General features: G+C 38.3%; 2 protein-coding genes across 3 annotated transcripts in view; one reads left to right on the plus strand and one right to left on the minus strand.

The window, feature by feature from the left end:
• gsnb (gelsolin b) lies at positions 1 to 5666 on the plus strand. 2 transcript variants are annotated; one of them, XM_077231877.1, is made up of 16 exons: positions 1 to 127; positions 1000 to 1196; positions 1288 to 1442; positions 1560 to 1721; positions 1824 to 1973; positions 2397 to 2486; positions 2572 to 2704; positions 2790 to 3094; positions 3184 to 3317; positions 3571 to 3661; positions 3936 to 4106; positions 4234 to 4408; positions 4518 to 4639; positions 4892 to 4969; positions 5058 to 5118; positions 5204 to 5666. In XM_077231877.1, exons 2-16 carry the CDS (start codon positions 1004 to 1006, stop codon positions 5371 to 5373), a joined length of 2190 nt encoding a protein of 729 aa, XP_077087992.1. In that variant the 5' UTR covers positions 1 to 127; positions 1000 to 1003; the 3' UTR covers positions 5374 to 5666. The 2 variants fall into 2 exon arrangements, with proteins under 2 accessions (XP_077087992.1, XP_077087993.1); XM_077231878.1 differs by having other exon boundaries at positions 41 to 312.
• The window catches only part of LOC143739390 (transcription termination factor 1-like), an 18231-nt gene continuing 2922 nt past the window's right edge, over positions 5572 to 20880 (minus strand). The window contains exons 3-9 of the mRNA XM_077231880.1: positions 9266 to 9344; positions 9017 to 9147; positions 8711 to 8918; positions 8520 to 8606; positions 8356 to 8421; positions 6245 to 6330; positions 5572 to 5947 (exon numbers count right to left, since the gene is read on the minus strand). Of these exons, the coding sequence (XP_077087995.1) occupies positions 5760 to 5947; positions 6245 to 6330; positions 8356 to 8421; positions 8520 to 8606; positions 8711 to 8918; positions 9017 to 9147; positions 9266 to 9344 (845 nt within the window). The 3' untranslated portion in view covers positions 5572 to 5759. The remainder of the gene's footprint in view (positions 5948 to 6244; positions 6331 to 8355; positions 8422 to 8519; positions 8607 to 8710; positions 8919 to 9016; positions 9148 to 9265; positions 9345 to 20880) is intronic.

Raw genomic sequence — 20880 nt, forward strand, 5'->3', positions numbered from 1 at the left:
GAAACACACCTGAAGATGTAACTCCCAGTAGCCTACTTGCGGAAGCTCACAGCTTAAACATACAGCTGTAGCCTCGGCTCCAGACTCTTCTTCTGATAATACCTTAAACGCAAGATTTGCCCAACAGGTAGGCATAATATATGTATTTATAAGTTAAGAAGAGAATGTATACTTATCGATAATGTTTTTATTAAATGAGAAGCATTCGTTCCTGATAGTTTCCTGATACCGTCACCTTCCAGTGCATCTGATGTTGCTATTAATTATTTACTTTTCTCAAGCATCTCTGTAAGCAGCCGTAATTGATTCAGGGTAGGTATCCTGGGTGTATATTCGCAAAAAATGCTACTTTATTATTTGTATAATACTGCTTTATCATTTAATTATCTTTGTTTTCCATTTATTAATGAATTATTCTAAATTACAATCTGATCTGCTCTAGCCCAGTGGTATTAAAAAATACATCGGTATCTCTATAAACATTATATAATGCATAATGCATTGCAGTTATGATAATGCATTGCAGTTATGATATCACTGTATTAACCAATAAAATGCATTTTATATCAATTACGTCAGCAGGGTAACTTTTACATTATTAACTTTAACCTTGTACTATTGTCTACTGAATTACATACAATGGCAAGTCTTAGAGAACCGATAAGTGTAAAAGTGTAAGTATGAGAGAGACCCCGCCCTTACTGATTCTTCTTTTTTTCCAATGCGGGTGGTGGAAATATCTGCCTGGGGTATTACAGGGAGAGCAGTTTGACTGTCGAAGCATTAGAACTATTTTGAGATGTAGAAAAAGTGTTCTAGACATATAGACAGGAACTGCCTTTGTTCTTTCTGATGGAAGCTGTTGATAATATATTTCATGGGAAACAAAGTACATCACCCTTCCTCTATTTAATTTATTAACATTAGACCATGTGGAACACAAGTATGCAAAATATGGCTATTGTATATAATTATTATAATCGTTGTTTTTTTTAACAGCACCATGGTGTACCACCCTGAATTTGAGAAAGCAGGAAAGCAGACAGGCCTGCAGGTATGGAGGATTGAAAACATGGATTTGGTGCCTGTTCCTCATAGTCTCCATGGTGGCTTCTACACAGGTGATACCTACCTCATCCTTAATACCATAAAACAGAAGTCTGGGAGTCTACAATATGACGTTCACTTCTGGATAGGTAATACTGCGGTTAACGTAAATCTAAATTGTCCGCTGTGACCACTTTAATTGAAAACTTGTTTATGAACATTGTTAAATGGTATCTCTAGGTGATGCATGCACAATGGATGAGAGTGGGGCCGCTGCTATCTTCACCATCCAAATGGATGATTTCCTTGGAGGAAAACCCATCCAGTACAGAGAGGTCCAGGGATATGAGTCAAAAACCTTTGTAGGCTACTTCAAATCAGGCCTTAAGTACATGGTAGGTAGTGTTATTCAATTTAAAATGCTTTGATGCACAAAATGTATTTGGATACTTAGTTCATTACCAAAACCACAGATGTCATTTTACTTATCAAACTGCTTTTTATTTCTTCAGCAAGGTGGAGTTGCCTCTGGATTCAAACACATAGTTTCTGGTGCAGTGAATGTGAAGCGAGTTCTCCATGTGAGTGGCAGACGTGTAATCCGAGCCATTGAAGTACCTGTGAGTTGGGCCAGCTTCAACCAGGGTGATTGTTTCATCCTAGACTTTGGACAGGTGAAAGATGATATGAATTAATGTTCTGCTTCTTTTTTCTCTTTTGCATTTTATCATAATGTATTCCATGTATTTATGCTATTTCTCTTATACTTGCATCAGGAGATATACCAGTGGTGTGGTTCCAAGTGTAACCAGTTTGAAAGACTGAAGGCCACCAATGTTTCCAAAGATATTCGTGATAATGAGCGTTGTGGGAGAGCAAAACTTTTTGTATGTGAAGAAGGATCAGAGAATGAGAAAATACTAGCGGTTAGTATAATAGGAGTAGTATGTTTCCTTCACTCATTTTTGATATAGGTTAGTGCTTTAAGGCTGGAATACACTATACAACTGAACGGCAAAATCTGAACGGCTCTTAAAACACTAGACAAGCACCGGAACTGACCATCATACACTTATTGCCTGAGGATCACACTACTAGACATTCAAGTCGTTCAGAATACAACAAACTCAAATAGAGACATGTTCCTCAATTGTTCAAGACACAGGAAAACCATAAGGAAAACCATAAAATCGACTAAAAAAATCTTCCAACTAAACTGGCTGACTTCCTCAACTGGCGTTGAATCTTCCAGTCTATAATTGGGGGAAAATTAATGTAGTGTATTGCAGCCCTTTACTAAGTATTTAGTATTTTGTTCTGAATGAGAGTGCTGTAATATATTTGATCAGATTCTTGGACCAAAGCCTGATCTTCCTGATGCCCAGTCTGAAGACACGAAGACTGACGCATCCAACAGGAAGTCGGCCAAATTGTACAAGGTACAGTAAGCTATACTTTAGCTTTTCCCTGAGGAATTATCTTAAATCCACAAAATGTGTAATTCTTGTGGTCATTATTACTCAGGTGTCAAATGCCAGTGGGTCTATGTCTGTCACTTTGGTGGCTGAAGAGAACCCTTTTTCCCAAAGTGAACTGCAGGCCACGGACTGCTTTATCTTGGACCATGGTTCTAATGGCAAGATATTTGTTTGGAAAGGTCAGCTTAGCAGATAATTCAAATCTATTTGAATTTATTTATTTGTATCTTGGGAATCTTAACCTTTATTTCTTTAATAAAACAGGTAAAGAGGCTAATAAAGAAGAACGGAGTGCAGGTATGAAAGCTGCCGAAGACTTCATAAGTAAGATGGGCTATCCTAAACACACTGAGCTCCAGATCATCCCTGAGAATGGAGAGACTCCTCTTTTCAAACAGTTCTTTAAGTTCTGGCATGATACAGAGCAGACAAAAGGTATGGGACAAGCCTATGTGCCCAACAGAATTGCCAAGATCAAGAAAGTGCCCTTTGATGCATCATCTTTGCACATATCAGAGGCAATGGCTGCTCAACATGGAATGGTAGATGACGGGAAGGGGGAGTTAAAGGTAAACGTCTTCTGTAGTTGTGTAACAGATTGCAACTATCAAGTGATTAAGTAGACGAATGGAATGTCTTGTTTCATTGCTTTGGAAAGATCTGGCGCATTGAGGGATCAGACAAGGTTCCAGTTGACTCATCCATTCATGGGCAGTTCTTTGGAGGAGATAGTTACATCATCCTGTACACCTACAGGCATGGGGGACGTCAGGGGCAGATTATATATATATGGTAAGAGCTACAGACCTACTTCTGGATTCCATTCAGTCCTTTATTAATCCTGAACCTGGAAAATAAGCACTGAATGCCTAAGGAGTTGGTCTTAAGCCAAGGGCTTTGTCTGCTCATGTTACACAAGAACACTCGGGTAACAGAACACAATGGTCTTAAGAGTATTATATCTTAGCCCCACCAGGCTGGGGCTCTGTTCGTCAATAGGATGAGTCATCACTGCAGAGGTTCATTACATTTTGTTTGTCCACAGGCAGGGGGAAGAGTCCAGTCAAGATGAAAGAGGAACTTCTGCCATTCTAGCTGCCCAGCTAGATGCAGAGCTTGGTGGAAGTGCTGTGCAGGTGACACTTGCTTGGTGCATTTAATGATTAAAATATTCACCTCAAACATGTAGTCTACTAAATTATAGACCGGATTTGTCCAAACATGCTCCTTGAGGGCTAATGTCCTGCAAGTTTAGCTTCAAACTGCCCCAACACACTTGCCTTAAGGTTTCTAGCAATCCTGACCTTGATTTGCAGGTTGGCATGCTTAATTAGGATTGGAGCAGAATTGTTTGACATAGAACATCAAAACAAATCAGTAACACAAGCTTCAATGTGCATGTTTATTAAGGTGCGAGTAATTCAAGGCAAAGAACCCCTACACCTCATGAGTATCTTTGGTGGGCAACCAATGGTGGTGCACAAGGGTGGGACTTCACGAGATGGTGGCCAATCACATGCCCCTGTAGTCCGCTTTTTCCAAGTGCGTGCCAACACTGCTGGACACACACGAGCTGTTGAGGTGAGTCATGAGTGAAAGTGTGTTTTAGCTGTCCCGTTGTATGATTCATTGTCTATTGTTCTTTATTTTAAAATTTATGCAAAATTGGTTCTCCTTGGACACAAGTTGTTCACTTTGCCTAAAACAGGTTGACGCTGTGGCCTCCAGCCTCAACTCCAACGATGCCTTTGTTTTGGTGACTCCTTCAGGCTCTACGCTGTGGCTGGGTCAGGGTATAAGTGATGCAGAAAAGAATGGAGCCAAAAAGCTTGGCAGCATTTTAGGAGTAGACCTTACAGAGATATCAGAAGGAGCAGAGGGAGGTGGGTGTACAATCATTGGTAGAGGAGTGTTTTAATGCATTTATTTGACATTGCATTTAAAATAGAACAGAACCCTTCTAGATCAAATATTTTTCAAATTTCTACTTAGATGACTTCTGGAGCACTCTTGGAGGGAAAGCAGAGTATCGCACCTCTGAAAGGCTTAAGAACAAAATGGACACCCATCCTCCTAAGCTGTTTGCATGCTCTAACAAGACAGGACTATTCCTTGTGAGTTTCCATGTTGCCAAGAATGTAAACACGATTGTAGTAATCAAGACTATGAGTTCCAGAAAAGTCAATGCTCCTCACTGTTCTTAAATTGATCCAAAGAGATGTGGTTCAATTTAATTATAGTCCACTGTAATCTATCTATCTAACAAGCCGCTTGTCCTCTGCAGGATCACAGGGATGCGGGAGCCTTGATCACTGAAATGCCTGCTTTCATGGTTCATAATTTTTGTTTGTTCTATACCAATTTAGATAGAAGAGGTGCCAGGAGAAATGACCCAGGAGGACTTGGCTCCAGATGATATCATGATCCTGGACACCTGGGATCAGGTAAACCTGTGCGACACTTGGAATAAAATGCACTCGGTAAAGAAAATGAAATCTAATGCCTTCCATTCTTGAAATCATTGTCTCGTAGGTCTTTGTTTGGATTGGAAATGAAGCTAACGAAGATGAAAAAAGTGAAACTTTGACTTCAGGTGAGAAAACCCAAATTTTTTGCAACATTGCTGCTGCTTTCATTAGTTAATGATTTATCTTCATCCTTGTCTTTTCTTACTTTAGCGGTCAAATATATTGAATCGGATCCTGCCAATAGGGACAAGAGAACTCCCATTGTTACAGTGAAGCAGGGCTTTGAACCTCCCACATTCACAGGCTGGTTCCTGGGTTGGAACCATGATTTCTGGAGTTCTGACCCACTGCAACGGGCCATGACTGCTTTGAAAATGTAATCTAATGGCTTGTCGGGGCAATGAGACGGTTGTTTGTGTTCTTTTGATCTAATGTAAAATGGAAATGATTCGAGCTGCCTACAAACACTTCATACTACCTATCATTTCTCAACTTAGATAGACTTAACATTGTTTACCTGACTCATCCTTGTTTTACCTCCTTATGGGAAAAATAAAAATGTCCTTGTGCAGAAGATCTTTAAAGGCAAAATACAAATTCTGTTTATTCAATGCTTGATCAAAAATAAATGTATAAACAGAAGAATAAAAAAGGAACTATAAAACATCTTAAACATGTGTTTTTTCTTTACAGTGGTGGAATATTTAGTGTGATGGTTTAAAGGAATATTTTTAAGCTCTAATTATCCAGTACACGTAATCATAGTTCAAGTGTTGTCCTCTTTCTGGCCACTATCTCCATCACTGTCACAGAAATCATCTTCATTAATGTCCTGAAAAATGTCAGATATAAGAAAGCTCTGCTTCTGTTCAACCTTCAGCTCATTATCATCAAGGTCTTCACAATCTTTCTCCAGGACTGGCAAGATTTTCTCATAGAGGAAGTCAACAATGTCTGGAAGAAACATAATAGACATGCAATACATAAAGACATTCAGTGGGAAATTCATACTCCATGAGCGAAAATGGTAGGTTTTTAGATTTTGTAAACATGTTTTACATGTTCTTGAGTCTCTGGCCTAGATTTGAGTCTTTAAAAACTGTAAACCAAGTAAATTGTTTAAGGCTATGTTGAGTCTCAAAAACTAGTTTTAGGAAGCCATCTTTGGAGCACACTGTAGAAAACAGGACTACTATCTACAAAGCAAAAACCTAAATTTAGCAATAATCTTGAATAAATGAAAGCACTTACCTCCAAAACACTTGGCCTTCCAATCTGGCACATAGCAAACTTTAAGCTGGTGCCACTTCGCTTGTACATGTGCGGGAGGAACATCCCTATGAGACCAAGACATGACATCAAGCTTGTTTACACCTGCAGCATCATAATCATCATCATGCTTGAACAAGCAGGTGAATTACATTTACTTGCTGGGAAGCTGAATAATATAACCTTTGTAATTGCGATCAGATGCCATTTACCCCAACTTAATTAACTCCTTAGGGATATTCTCTTTATTCTGGAACTAGCAATCTCACCTTATCTCTGATTGTTTGAAATGCTTCCAATGTTCAATTTGAATTGGCTTTCATTTCATAGTTATACCACACTACACACATAAATTCTAAAATAAATAAAAAGTCAAATATAAGACCTTGTATTTATTCATGCTTTTCCATAAATAAAAATATACATAAATATTACACAGTTATATCTATAATTACGATCCTATAGGTTTGTTCAATTAAGTCATAACTGATGTTATATAACAAAGCTGTCCTTTGTATACACTGCATCCGTTATTTAAAGGTGGTGGTATTAGGCTGTATTCACATGTCAGAATTACCATAACTATGAATTTCCAACTAGAAAAACATTTCAAGTCTTGGACTGTCTTGACGTCATGTCAAAACAGCCAAAATAGTAGTGGCCTACACAGTTGAAGGTAGTGAGGCAGCAACTTCTACACATTTAATGTGCCATTTTCTTATAGCCAACCTGGTGGGACCATTTTTACATAGTTAACTGCAATGTGGTGTCTAAGTCTTCTGCATTGGTTTCTATGGAAATGACGTTGCATTGCTCGGTATACAGCAAAAACAACACGTCCACAAAATGGAGGGCTTTGCAATACAGATTTTGTCTTATTTACAACATGACAATGTGTAGCCACTGTGCTGGACTACTGCATCTTTTGAGGCAGAAAGGTGGCTGGTATGAATGACTATTCCTAGCCGTCATCTCCACTGGTTTCAAAACATGTGTTCATTATATTTGCTGCTCGTCTGTCAACACATCCTTGTTTCTGCGGTGACTTTCAGCATGTTTACTATAACATACCCTTTTCCATTCCCTTTTCCTAAAACAACGTCTGACGTTTATGTTTTAAGTGGCGTGAGAAAGTCGCATAAACCACACAAAATCCTGAAACGGATCTCCAGAAATGTGATTTGAATAGGATTTCAGACTACATATGAATTTAGTTCAAAATGTATTTGCAAAAATCGCATTATGTAATTTTTTTGCCATTCACACTTGCTAAATAAATCTGATCAGATTTCAATCGAATATGGACAAAAAAAATGGATTTGGACTGACAGTCTGAACGTAGCCTTAATTTAAATATTTTAAAACTAAAATTTTTAAAACAAACAACCAATCAAAGTGAACAGCACTTGCCTCAACATGAAATTATGTGCTTTGCTTTGTGTAGTCCCAGAAAATTTACCTCATTGTATTTCAGTGTCAATGAGACAATATAAAATTGTCAGTGTCAAAATACTTTTTTGGGGGAAACATTAATATATATATATATATATATATATATATATAGTAGATTAATTGGGTGTATGAGATACCAAAAGGGTACATAAAATGTTTTTGTGAAATGTTATTCATCTAGTCACAATGGGGTGTGCAACATGATAATAGATTGTGAACGATTAAAATGTCTGCTCAATCTGCCTGTACAGAGAGATTGTTAATAGTATGCTACAGTGCACATTCTATCAGTTGCAGTTCTATCTAAAAGGATATTGAGATATCTTTAATATGGTACTTCTTAGTTGAGATACAGGCATGCCAACTTGCAGGGGGAAAAAACAAAAACAAACATGAAAAGTGCTTATCCCCATTTTTGAACTGTCACCTTTGTATTTAATGCAACAAGGATTGCTAAAGACAAAACAATTTACAAATAGACAAATTTTTCTATGTGTAAAAATATGTTTTTTCTAAAGTAATTTTCACCCCCCTGTAATTTGGCTTTAAATTTTACATGAAAATTGTAATTTTGATCCTCCTTTACAAAATAGTGGATTAGTGGGTCCATTTCACCCACCCCAACTGCAAATAATCCTCACCCGAATACAGCCGTGAGATCATCCCAGTCAACATCCGTAACATCCTCCACTTGCGTTTGATACATTCTGTGTAAATAGATGAATTTCTTTGTTTTTGTAACAGCAAGGTAAAGAAAAACAGGATAACAAAAGCTAAGCAAGCATGCAAACACCAGATCTCTTACGCTTTAATGAGTCTGATTTTGGCCTCCTGAGCTTTCCTTCCCCTACATAAAGTCCCTGAGGACATACGTGCAGCGAGTATGTTCAACCTTAGGGGTGAAGGTGAAAATTCAACAATGTTGATTATACAAATAGAGAATAACATAAAATGTACCACCATTTAATATAAAAGTGTTTTAAATAACTCCCTCACCATTTCTCTCTGCATTTGCTCCAACATCGGGTTTTAACCTTCAGTGCAATATTGAACCACGGCAATTTTTGGTAGAGCATTTCTCTACTGACTCGTTTTGGTGTTGCGTTATTTGGCGACTCAGATTTCAGCACTGTTACAATGTAGTCTCGCACAGCCCTCAAAAGTCTCTGCTCCTCCTTCACAGACCACAATCCACTTTTTTTAACTGTGTGATGAGATGATATACAAAATTACCAACAGTCACTAAACCTGAAATTTACATATTTGGACATTTTTAAAAGTGACTTGCTGAATTAGACTTACCAGAACTTATTTGGGAAAAACGTTTCTCAAGAGAAAAAGAACTTCGACCAGTCAGCTCAGAAATCTTTCGCCAGTTACTGCCATGTAATGTATGATACTTGAGCAATGCTTTGAGTTCTTCTTTTGAAAACCTTTTAAGAAAAGGGGAAAAAAAAGCATGGAGGTTTGTAACAAAACTAAACTAAAAGGCATAGCAGATCAATTTTCTCAAACCAAATAAATGACTTTTAAAATTATACTTTAATTTACCTTCCCTTATAGTTTCTACCATCAAAAACTTTCGTTCCACGGGTAAAAACATCATGACAAGGCCTGGGAATTCCATCCGCTGTTTAAATTTGATTTGGAAAAAAAGATAAAATGTAACGTTGTTACTTAAAGAATTTGTTTTAGTATTCAATATTTTAATCTTTCTTATGTTCAATATTTAAAAAAAAAGTTTATGGGACTCCAACCAAACACAAAAATTCTCTCATCATTTACTCATCCTCATGCCGTGCTAGTTGTATGGGGTAGGCGATATGCCAGTAGACAAGATTATCCGGTAGGGGCTGCACGGTTAATCGCAATTTCCATGTAATCGCACTTCAATTGAGTTCCTATTATTATACTGTAGATCTGTAGATAAAGGTCTATGCTTTGCATAAAAGGATTTTAACTTGCTGGAGTTTCACATGTTACTTTCTCCCGGGTGTCTGTTAGCAACACAACACTGGAGTAGAGTCATCTTCACGCGCACATTAACTGAAATTTTAAACTGTTAAAAGGCTCAAACTAATGAATAAATAAATAAATGTATATCTTCCCTTTGTGCTTTGAACTTTTCAATACGAAGTGCTGCGCGCCGTGACTCCAAGTTGCTTCAAACACATCATTCTTTGCACGGGATGCGCATAAGTGTTTCGTGCTGCTCTGAATTGGAGCCTTTCATATTACAATACTTTTGCGCAATGGCAGTTTATTGATAGCCTTAGTTGTTCTGTCCAAACTATCATATATTGCTGCTTCATTAAAGTTGCACTTAAAATTTTAAAATAATTTTTTTTAATTATATAGTATATATTTTGTCTGTATATTGTTTTAGCCTACAAAGTAAGGAAAATAATTTAAGTCAAGCTTGATGCCTGTCACAAAAGAATAATCACAGTCTCTTCCCCACAATGAGGCATACAGATAGAGTTTATTAGGTAATTCAGCACTTTTTTAAAAATTATTATCTTAGTATTGGATCGGTACTCTGTATCGGCCAATACTGAATCACAGGTATTGGAATTGGTATCGGAGGCAAAAAAGGTGGATCGTGCCACCCCTATTAACAGGAAAAAATAAAAGTGATCGCACAGGCACCTCCATGTCATGCAGTAAGCACGCTAATAGGCTACTACAAACACTTGGACATGTGCCTAATAATAGCACACACATATCTAGATTAATGTTAGAGTGAGCATCCATGTAAAGTGCCAATTATTTAAACTGCTGTTTACACGTTACACCTGCGCTTTACTAGAATCACCCTCTGTGAATTGATTCTGGAACTAGACATGGTTTTATAGTGTTGATATTTAAAGATAGCCAGGTTGTCAGTGCCATTAACTAAGATTAATAAATGCTGTAGAAGTATTGTTCATTGTTATTCATGTTAATTTCAGTGCTGTCAACATCAACGCATGAGATTTATTTTTTCCAGTTTAACGCTTCAAAAATATATAACGCAAATAATGAAGCATCCGTTTTTTTCTGTCATCCTTTGGCTAGCGTTGCATTTTATGATCAAGCTCTAATACATGCAATTCGATTTTTTATTAATTGACAGCATTAGGTAATTTCAATTTAACTACAAATGCATTTATAAAACGTAAGTTTAGTTAATGCACTATAGTAACTTAATTCAATGAACAATTGTTTTTACAAATACTAATAAACCCTGTAAATAATATTTCACATTGTTAGTTCATGAAAGCTAATGAATTAACTAATGTTAACAAATGGTAGCTTATTGTTAAGTATTATTTATGAAATTTACACAACATCTTTCTCTAGGCTATAGCTAAACACACACAGAGACACTTGACCTGTAATGTTTTAATTACTATGTATTAAAATGTATACATTTCATTTTAAAGTTCAATACATTTTAATGCAGCAGTCAATACTGTTAATTTTTTAACACGTTTCAGCACTATTTTTACGATTTTTTTTTTAACTATCGGTTAACGAATCGGTTATCAGTAAGTACTGCTGCGGAACTTAGTTATCGTAAATTCTAATATCTGCAAGCTCTATACTGAAGCAATAGAATTCGCATGCCAATGGCGTTCAAGCGTGCGGAATAGAGGCAGGCTCCTCCGCTGTATAATGCAGAGTTCACATTGTACGTTTTTCAAAGTCGTCAGATCACTGTTCTTTTCACACTGCATGACTATCTGGAGAAGCATTCAGTTGCTGTTGTATGCACATATACTGAGGGGGCTTTCACACTGGCTGATTAGTTCGGAACGGGGCAGGGTTCGCATGAAAAATCGCTAATGTGAACGCTGACATGTGGACCCGGGTGCACACTGGTGTACCGAACCCGAGACTACCAGGAGGAGGTGGTCTGAGTTTGGTTGCTCCCGAGCAGCGGTTCGCGTGTATGTGAAAGCAACACGGACCCGGGTGCGCACTTGTTCAGGAATAAAAGTATTCTGCCCTTGCGTTTTAGCCGATTATGATGTATTTAGTTAAACAAAAACACATGTAAGGGATGATAGTGTTGATGATTTACCTTGGATATGAGCAAGAGTGATCCTGCAGTGTATTCGCGTGTAGTGCGTGCAATCAGGGCAACAAATTAATGGAAATCCACTATCTCCTTTTGCAAGCAGCGGAAAGACACCTTATGCGACACACACACACACACGGTAAACCTGTGTTGTTTACTCAGCTATGCATAATAGCACCAAATTAATAACACAATATATTGACCCACGTAGTGTTTTCTGTCATGCGCCGTGCACGTTTGCGATGACATAAGATGCACACAAACGAACCAGAGTTCGATAGAATCAAGTTGAGAGTGAAACCAGACCAACGCTGCGGGGGGCGCCGGGAACAATCGTGCTCGGCCTCGGACCACAGCAAACGAGCCCACTGTAAAAGCCCACTAAGTAGAACACCCTTTTGCTGTTATGACCTGCTGCAAACAAAATCTATAACCAGACACCAGCTTCTGGCTGCGTTTCTGAGGAAACTTAGCCCATACCTTATAAGCAATAGCCTCCAGTTTAGTAATGTTCTTGGGTTTGCATGCTGGAACCGCCTTCCTCAAATCCCACCAGAGATTTTCTATTGGGTTCAAGTCAGGTGACTGTTATGACCAATGTAGGATCTTCCAAGACTCCTTCTACAACCAAGGCTTGGTGGAATTTGAGGTATGCTTAGGATCATTGTCCTGTTGGAAGGTCCCATGACACCCAAGCTTCAGCTTCCTCACATTGACGGCATGATGTTTTCTCCTAGGATTTACTGATGTACAAAAATAAAAGAAAAACATTTGCCTTACACACGCCAGAGTATGTGAAGCAGCCCCAGAGCATCACCGAGCTCCACCATGCTTAACTGTAGGCAGAGTTTTCATTTCAGCATACGCTTCATTCTTCTTCGTCCAGACATACCACTGATCCATAGGGCCAAATAGTTCCTGTTTTGTTTCATCGCTCCACAGAACAGAATCCCAAAACTTCTGTGGCTTATGGCGTTAGTATGCGCCTAACTGTGCAAGCTGAAACCTCAGTGCCTGTTGCCACCAAGTCTTGCAGGTCTTTTGCAGTCACTCAAGGGTTTTTCTGTAACTACCTTCTCAGAAATCTGGTTGCAGCCAGTTGATGGCTTCCTTTTTATGCCCCGTCCAGGTAGAGTAACCCCTGTTTCTTTCAAAACTTGTGAACTATGCTTCCAACGGTGTCTCTGGGAAAATTTAGTGCCTTCACTATCTTTTTGTATTCTGTACCTTGTTTGTGAAGGGGGATGATATCTTCTCAACTTTCTGGACCATTCTTTTGACTTTGACATGTTTCTAACATGCAGTCAAACATGCCACTCAAACCTAGCCACCACTGCCAACACAATGGTACTTTCAATCCTGGAAGGGGATGTCAATAGTCTATTCAAGAGACAGAATCCCCGAAAAGCAGCAGGGCCTGAGGTGTCACCCCATCAACTCTGAAGCACTGTGCAGATCAGCTCTCTGCTGCGTTTACTGTCATTAACATCTCACTAGAGACATGCTGTGTTTCAGCCTGGTTCAAATCCTCCACCATCATCCCAGTCCCCAAGAAGTCTAAGATCAATGGACTAAATTATTATAGACCCGTCCCCCTGACCTCAGTGGTTATGAAGTCATTTGAGCGCCTTGTGCGGTCCCACCTCAAGTCCATCACTGACCTACTACTAGACTTGCTGCAGTTTGCCTACAGAGCCAACAGGTCTGTACATGACGCGGTCAACATTGCTCTCCACTTCATCCTCCAACATCTCGACTCCTCTGGAACCTATGGCAGAATATTATTTGTGGATTTCAGCTCCACATTTAACACTATAATTCCTGCTCTGCTCCAAGTCAAACTCTCCCAACTGTGAGTGCCTGAGTCCACATGCAGGTGGATCACAGACTTCCTGTCCAACAGGAGGCAGCACATGAGGCTGGGGAAGCACTTATCGGACCCCCTGACCATCAGCACCGGCTCTCCTCAAGGCTGTGTCCTGTCACCCCTAATCTTTTCCCTGTATACAAACAGCTGCACTTCCAGTTACCATGCTGTCAAGCTTTTGAAGTTTGCAGATGACACCCCACTCATTGGGTCTCATTCATGAAACACGAGCAGAACGAATTTTTGTGTAAATCGTGTGTAAAGTGGTTCTGGCATAAATTTTCGGATTCATTAAAATGTTCGTATTTTCCAAATGTTAGTTGGTACGCAAGAAATCTACACCTGCTCCCAGCCACGCGTAAATAATACGCTTAACACCCGAACGTTTTGCTCATTAATAAGGCTGCATTTTAATTCACCTTAATCGGGTACATATTTACACAGCATTTTGAAAAAATATTATATATAGTAATTACATTTTTTCTTATTATGATAGCCAGTAATAGCATATGAGATGGTGGTCCTTCTCCAGTTTTAATACGATTTTTCCGAAGTGAACTAATTCGTTTTTTGCTCTCAAGCTTAATGTCGAACCATTTTATTCTCACTTCTGGGAATGTTCGATTAACAGATGAAGCTCCATTGACTGCATCTGTAATATGCTGCCAAGCTTCCTTTTTTTTTAGGACCCGATACGCCACTATGTACGCTTGAAAATAAAATGTGGCGTTTTGAATGAACTTCTGATCATAAAACTTCAATTTCTGCATGTGAGAAATTTTTCTTTTTCATTCGCATCCATGTCATAATATGATGCCCATATATAGTTGTCAGTCGGATTTAATGGGCGGGATTTATGGTAATTGAGAATGAACGTGCACGCGCATCCCATTTACGACTGATTGGAATTCATTAACACACACACACATTTCACGATCACATCTGACGTTTACGAAATATTTGTGAATCAGGAGAAGAGTTTTCGGGAAGGTCTCTTTACGCGCAAATCACTCGCATATTTACTCGTATATTTACGAATGTTCCATGAATGAGACCCATTGGACTTATCTCTGATGAAGACGAGTCCGTCTACAGGGAGGAGATTGATCATCTGGTGTCCTGGTGCAGTCTGAACAACTTGGAGTTCAACGCACAAAAGACAGTGGAGATGATAGTAGACTTTAGGAGAAGCCCAGCAGCCCTTTGTCCCATCGTCCTGGGGGGCTCTCCAGTCAACTCTGTGGAGTCCTTTCACTTCCTGGGCATCACCATCACCCAGGACCTCAAGTGAAACATCACCTCTCTCACAAAGAAAGCACAGCAGAGGAAGCTTAAAAAGTTTAACCTGCCAAAGACTATGATGGTGCACTTCTACCCTGCCATCGAGTCCATCCTGACCTCCTCCATCACCGTCTGGTATGCGCAGCCATTATCGGCTCTGCAGAGCTGGTCATTGGCTGCAATCTGCCGTCTCTATGCGCCCTACACACCTCCAGGTCGCTATGGCGAGCAGCAAAGATCGAGGCTGATCACCCTGGAAATGGTCTATTCAGAACTCTCCCCTCTGGCAGGAGGTTGAAGTCTATCAGGACCAAAACCTCGCGCCACAAGAACAGCTTCTTTCCTACAGCTGTAGGCCTCAGGAACATGCCCCTGGAACCAAACAGACTATAGCCTGCTCCCCGCACTCACACAGAACCGTCACTAGATAACTGCACCTTACATATTTTTTGTTACATCTCTTTACTTATTTATCGTAGGTATTGTTCGTATTGTTTATGACTTATGTACTAATTGTTGCACTAATTGGCCGCAACAAATTACTTGTTTGTTGTAAACTTACTTAGCAATAAAGCTTTCTGATTCTGATGAAGCCCTTGATTAGTTGCATCAGGTGTGCTTGAGACTACACCAGTTTTGCAGATTTGTGCTGTTGTGAGGAATTCTATTCAGGGGGTTAAAAACATTTTTTTTTTAATTTTTTTTATATATGTCTGTGTGAATGCCTCTTTGTGACTGAAGCCTTGTCAAAGAAAATTTTCTGTAACCCTTAAGTAACAGACAAAGTTTTATCTTATCTTTAATTTTGAGACTACAGAAGTCATTAAAAGTTGCATTTTCAGTAGAATTTGGGCTTGGCAGACGTTGACTTGCAAGGACCAGATTCAGCTAAAAATCTTCTTTACAGTTCTACTGAAGAAAAAAAGTTGAATATATCTGGAATGGTCTGAGTTGATCAACAGCAAATTTTCATTTTTGGTCGAACAATCCCTTTAATTATCTTTGCTCCTGGATTAAACGTTGTCAAATTTATCAACTAATCTGAATTGACCTCCACACCTGACCGATGAAAATGCTACAGGAAATCTTATTGGCTGTAAGAGAAATGCACCAAGTCTTTCGACAATCAAAGGTGGATCTTTAATTTCTTTACAATGCAAATGTTAGAAATGTTTCAGACTAGGGCATTTGTATGATTAAATTTGTACATATAAATAACCTAGTCTGTTTAACTGCATCACTACATTATAAAAACATTACAGGTCAAACCCCTCTGATATTCAGTGTTGTCATTTCAAATACCACAACTGAATTAAGGTAATTAGTTTTATTTGTTCCTATTTTATTACTTTGTTTAATCGTCTTTTTTATGAATTCAATTCAGTTTGAAATCAAGCTTCCTTGTGCTATTGCAAAAAAGTTACCCTATTGTAAATAAACAAATACACAGAGTGAGCAAATAATTAAGTGAAATTATTGTAATGGTTTAATTGATCAATACTTAAAAATATGTAACCAAAAGCCTAAATTAAAACCTGTTCATAGTATAAAGCGGACATGTCTCTTCAGAAGACTTGAATTAAACCGCTCCATTCAATTGGATTGACTTGACAAAACGGATGTACAAAAATTGAGATATTAAAATATATGTATGGCAGTATACAGTATGTGGCGGTTTTCCCCGTGGTATTGGAAATTATACTGAATATTGATATTTTTCATGGTATCATATTGAAGTTAGTAATTCCAGTATCGTAAGCAATTAATTAGTCAATCGGGACTATTTAATGTACTTCAATAAGGTAAAAGTGTGTTTTGTTGAAAGTGGGCATTTTCTACATAGATCTATGATTTGATGGAATATTTATATTGGTAATTCATTAAATATCACCAGCGAGTAGTTTTTGAGAAGAGTACTTTGTACTTTTGGTAAAGTACTTTTTCGACACCAGTGCTTTTACTTGTTATTGAGTATTATTTCAGCAATGTACTCAAGTACAAATTTTCAGTACTCTTTCCACCTCTGGTTGTCGGCTGCGTCTGGGGCAAAAAACTGCATTTGAACACACCAATAGGGAACTGCCAACTAGCATGTGCGTTCTGTGCCTGTGTGCAAGGAAAAAACTGTCTATATTCACAGGTATCAATAGTCTACATTTGTCATTCAAAACGGGGAAATGAAAATAGGACTGCAGATATATAAACCATAAACAAAGAAGCACTTTTCAATCATGAAGATCACTTTCTTCATTCCAGGCAGATAATACTGTTATGAATATATTTGTGCATTCAAATGCTCAGTTAAGATAGATGCATATAGAACAAAAAAAGATAAGATAGAACACAACAGCCTTCTGTCTGTACCGTCTTGACTTCTTTGCTCGCTATTCATACTGTCACATGATATTGTTGGATTGAATGACTGACTTCATCTGAATTTGCCATACCTTGATTTGTTGAATTGACACCCCTGAGTGAAACTTGCAAGAGAAGTGATGCGGAATCACTTGCATTATATGGACACACAGAGATTATTTTTTATAAAAATCACCATGTGCTCATCTGAAGAAAGTCACATACATCTGAGTAAATGATGAGAGAAATATCTGGGATGCAAGACTAGCATGTCTTGTAGACCAGTATTTCCCAACCCTGTTCCTTGAGGCACACAAACCCTACATATAGAGGATCCCTATACCACTCTACAGATAGAGCGTTGTGGAATTATCGGTTCGCGTACCTAGCCGAAGTGATAAAATACAATTCTGCATCAAAATTTATAGGCAAGATAAGTAGTTTGTTTAGGCATGGCTTGTAGGGAATTACAAACCTGCGCACACATATTCAAACGCACATAACTATAGAATCAATTATTAATGCGCATGTGAACGCCATCAGCGTCTATCAAATGTTCGCGTTTAAAGTCTGTTTAGAGAGAACGGTGTCGTCTTAGCGGCCCCTAATTTAATAACAAATGACCATTTCGACGGAAGTGAATCAATCAAAACTAACTTTAGCTGGAAATAACATTATTCAAGAACCACTATGAAACCAAACCAATCTCTGTTACCTTAAAGTATATGTTTATCTCTGTAAAAAGCTGCTTTGAAACAATCTACATTGTTAAAAGCGCTATATAAATGAGGATGACTTGACTTGACTACCATTATCAAACTCTTACTAATCAAAGACACCTGTCTCAACTCATCAGCTCATTAGTAGACTCCAAGACCAGAAATATATGGGTCAGATAAGGGAGACATCCAAAATAGCTAACATTTGTAATTTATTTACGGCTGAAATGTTGCACGTATACCGTATGTAACAAGCAAAGTATTTATCATAATGTACTTTAAATAACATTACAAGTAATGTCATGAAGATATCAGCTCTGCTGTTGTTCATTAATTATGTTGTACAATGAGGATGTTTTCACGTCACCGGTAATAGTCATCAGTGTCCAAATGTGTAGTGAGTCAGCGACCTGTACTGTCCTTACCAGTGCCCGAATTTATGAACACGATATACTGATTCACGAGCTCGGGAGCTGATTGAGACTGTCATAGACTACAATCATACTATCAGTCCAAATCCGATTATTTGTTATGTGATTGTAATCGGATCTAAATGTTTGTCTATCCACACTGTGTATTGCAGTGGTTCTCAACTGCGGTCCTGGATGTGCCTCAATCCGCTCCCTAGCTTCTGAGGTCGCGAATCAGTATATCGTGTACACAAATTCAGTCACTGGTAAGGACAGCAAGGACCCTGGCTAACTACACATTGGGACACGGATGACTCGATTTTCGATGACATGGCACCATAATGGCATAATTTTAAAATATTTAAGGTACATTATGATAATACTTTTATTTTTACATAAACATGCAACATTTCAGCTGTAAATAAATTATAAATGTTAGCTACATATGTTTATGCTGATACATAAAGAAATAATATAATTTGTATTTTAAAAAACATCTATTGCTTATCATGTGTAGTGAGTTGGCTCATTTAATTCATGTTTCACGCTTACGAAAACCTTCATTTTGCAGGCAATGAAGGATACAAACGGATGGATCCTTCACAGCCTAGCCCATCCCAGAATTCATTGCGTGCCAGTGATGACCGGGATTTTTTTTAAAACAAATTACACTTTTTAATATCAACCATGGCGTCAGTTCTGGCAGGTCACGTTAGTCAAGCTCACGTCAGCTGACTCTCAGCTCCACGTCTACCTATAGGAATATGACGCCTATCACTGTATTCATAAATAAGCTCCTTCAGTAATAATATCAGCAGCTATCGCGTTTCTCAGGATCTAATAACCCTCCTCCATCCCCTGCTCCTCTTGTCAGTCAAAATTGTTATTCTAATTTCCCTTTCAATCAGACTAAATTTTTGAATTATGTTGTATATAAAAATATTGACATTAATGATATCTGCAATACATTCTTGTTGGTTCTGTTCTGTTTACCCTAAGGGGGTTTTTATTGCTGCTCTCCCTGCTCTTATCCATAATACGCTGCATGGATGCGCAGGGAGTTCTTGCCCGGAACAGAACCATACCGCCAGGGCCGTGGGAAGTAGGGGTGTTGGAAAATGCAGACATTACAGCACTCTCTGACAGATGCTAAAAATAAATGATTAGTTATTAAAATAACGCAAAGCATCATTATCAACTGACGTCACGTAGCCTACTGTAGCTTAGCTAGTGTAGATGCTGTGCGCTGTCGGCCTGTGGACCGTTTTAATTATGCGCAGGGCCGGCAAGTCCATATAGGCGAACTAGGCAACTGCCTAGAGCAGCATTTTTGTAAGGGCGGCAAAATGTGTGCCAACCAGGAATGAACAATTCACAAAATAGGCTATGCCTAGCTAATAAGGAGAGCTAGGTTATTGTTAGAATACAGCTGGATTTTCGAGGTTAGCACGCTGTATATATCGATGCATGATGTATATATTCAACTTGCTAATCTAATGTATCTAATGATACAAATATAAAAATACAAAGCAGTTAAAATGTTGATCTATATTTTACCAAGATGCGATTTTAAATACTTTATACTCTTTATTATGTGCATGAACCAAGATGAACATATTTAGACGGGTTGTGAACCCTGTTTTGCTTTTAGGGAGTTGAATATATATATTTTTTAAAGTCCAGTACAAACATTACTGCCCCTCGTCAACGGCAGCTGTCACAGTTGCCCGTAGGCTAGACCAGTGGTTCCCAACCTTTTTTGGTCTGAGACCCCCTTTTTCCCAAAAAAATATTTTAGGGCCCCCCTTCACATTTAATGATATTATCGCTCTTGTAAGCTTGCAGCAAGGATGACAAAATATGTTGTTTTCAAACAAATGGTATATTTACTATAACCAGATATGTTTATGCACAAATAATAGCTTATATTATTGAAAATACAATAACAAAAACATCAGTAGGCCTGTTGTAATTTAAAAACTGCAATGCAAAATTGAAATGCAAAACCTAAAAATATTCCCACTGGTGTGTAGGTAAAAAAAGAAAGAATATAGGCTATTATTAAATGACTGCTGTCTGGGGCCTCAATACTTGCAAGTTATTTGTGAGGCTTTATCAATGTGAGGCTTTATTTTTTACGTTTTTGGCGCTTTAGCGAGCTATAATAAACTTGCGTTTATTAACAGAATAATGCGTCTTTCGGAAGAACATTGTAGCCGGAACTACTTCTCTCTGTGTACGTCTATGACGAGTCACGCAGGTACTGGGCTACTCCGCAGCGGCAGCGATCCGAACCAGTGTAAAATAGTCCCAATGTAAACACTTATTATAGGTGTACCATAGTGGTTCAGGATAAGACAAAAACACGGATTGATAGATTCATGATGAACTCGCTCATTATATAAATTTTGAACAGGAAAAAGTTAAGGACTTTTATTTAATGCTCATTGCTCCAAACTTTTCAAAATATG

Source organism: Siphateles boraxobius, unplaced genomic scaffold, assembly GCF_051911475.1.
Source record: "Siphateles boraxobius isolate OS27281-9 unplaced genomic scaffold, OSU_SipBor_1 16, whole genome shotgun sequence".
Lineage (NCBI taxonomy): Eukaryota > Metazoa > Chordata > Actinopteri > Cypriniformes > Leuciscidae > Siphateles > Siphateles boraxobius.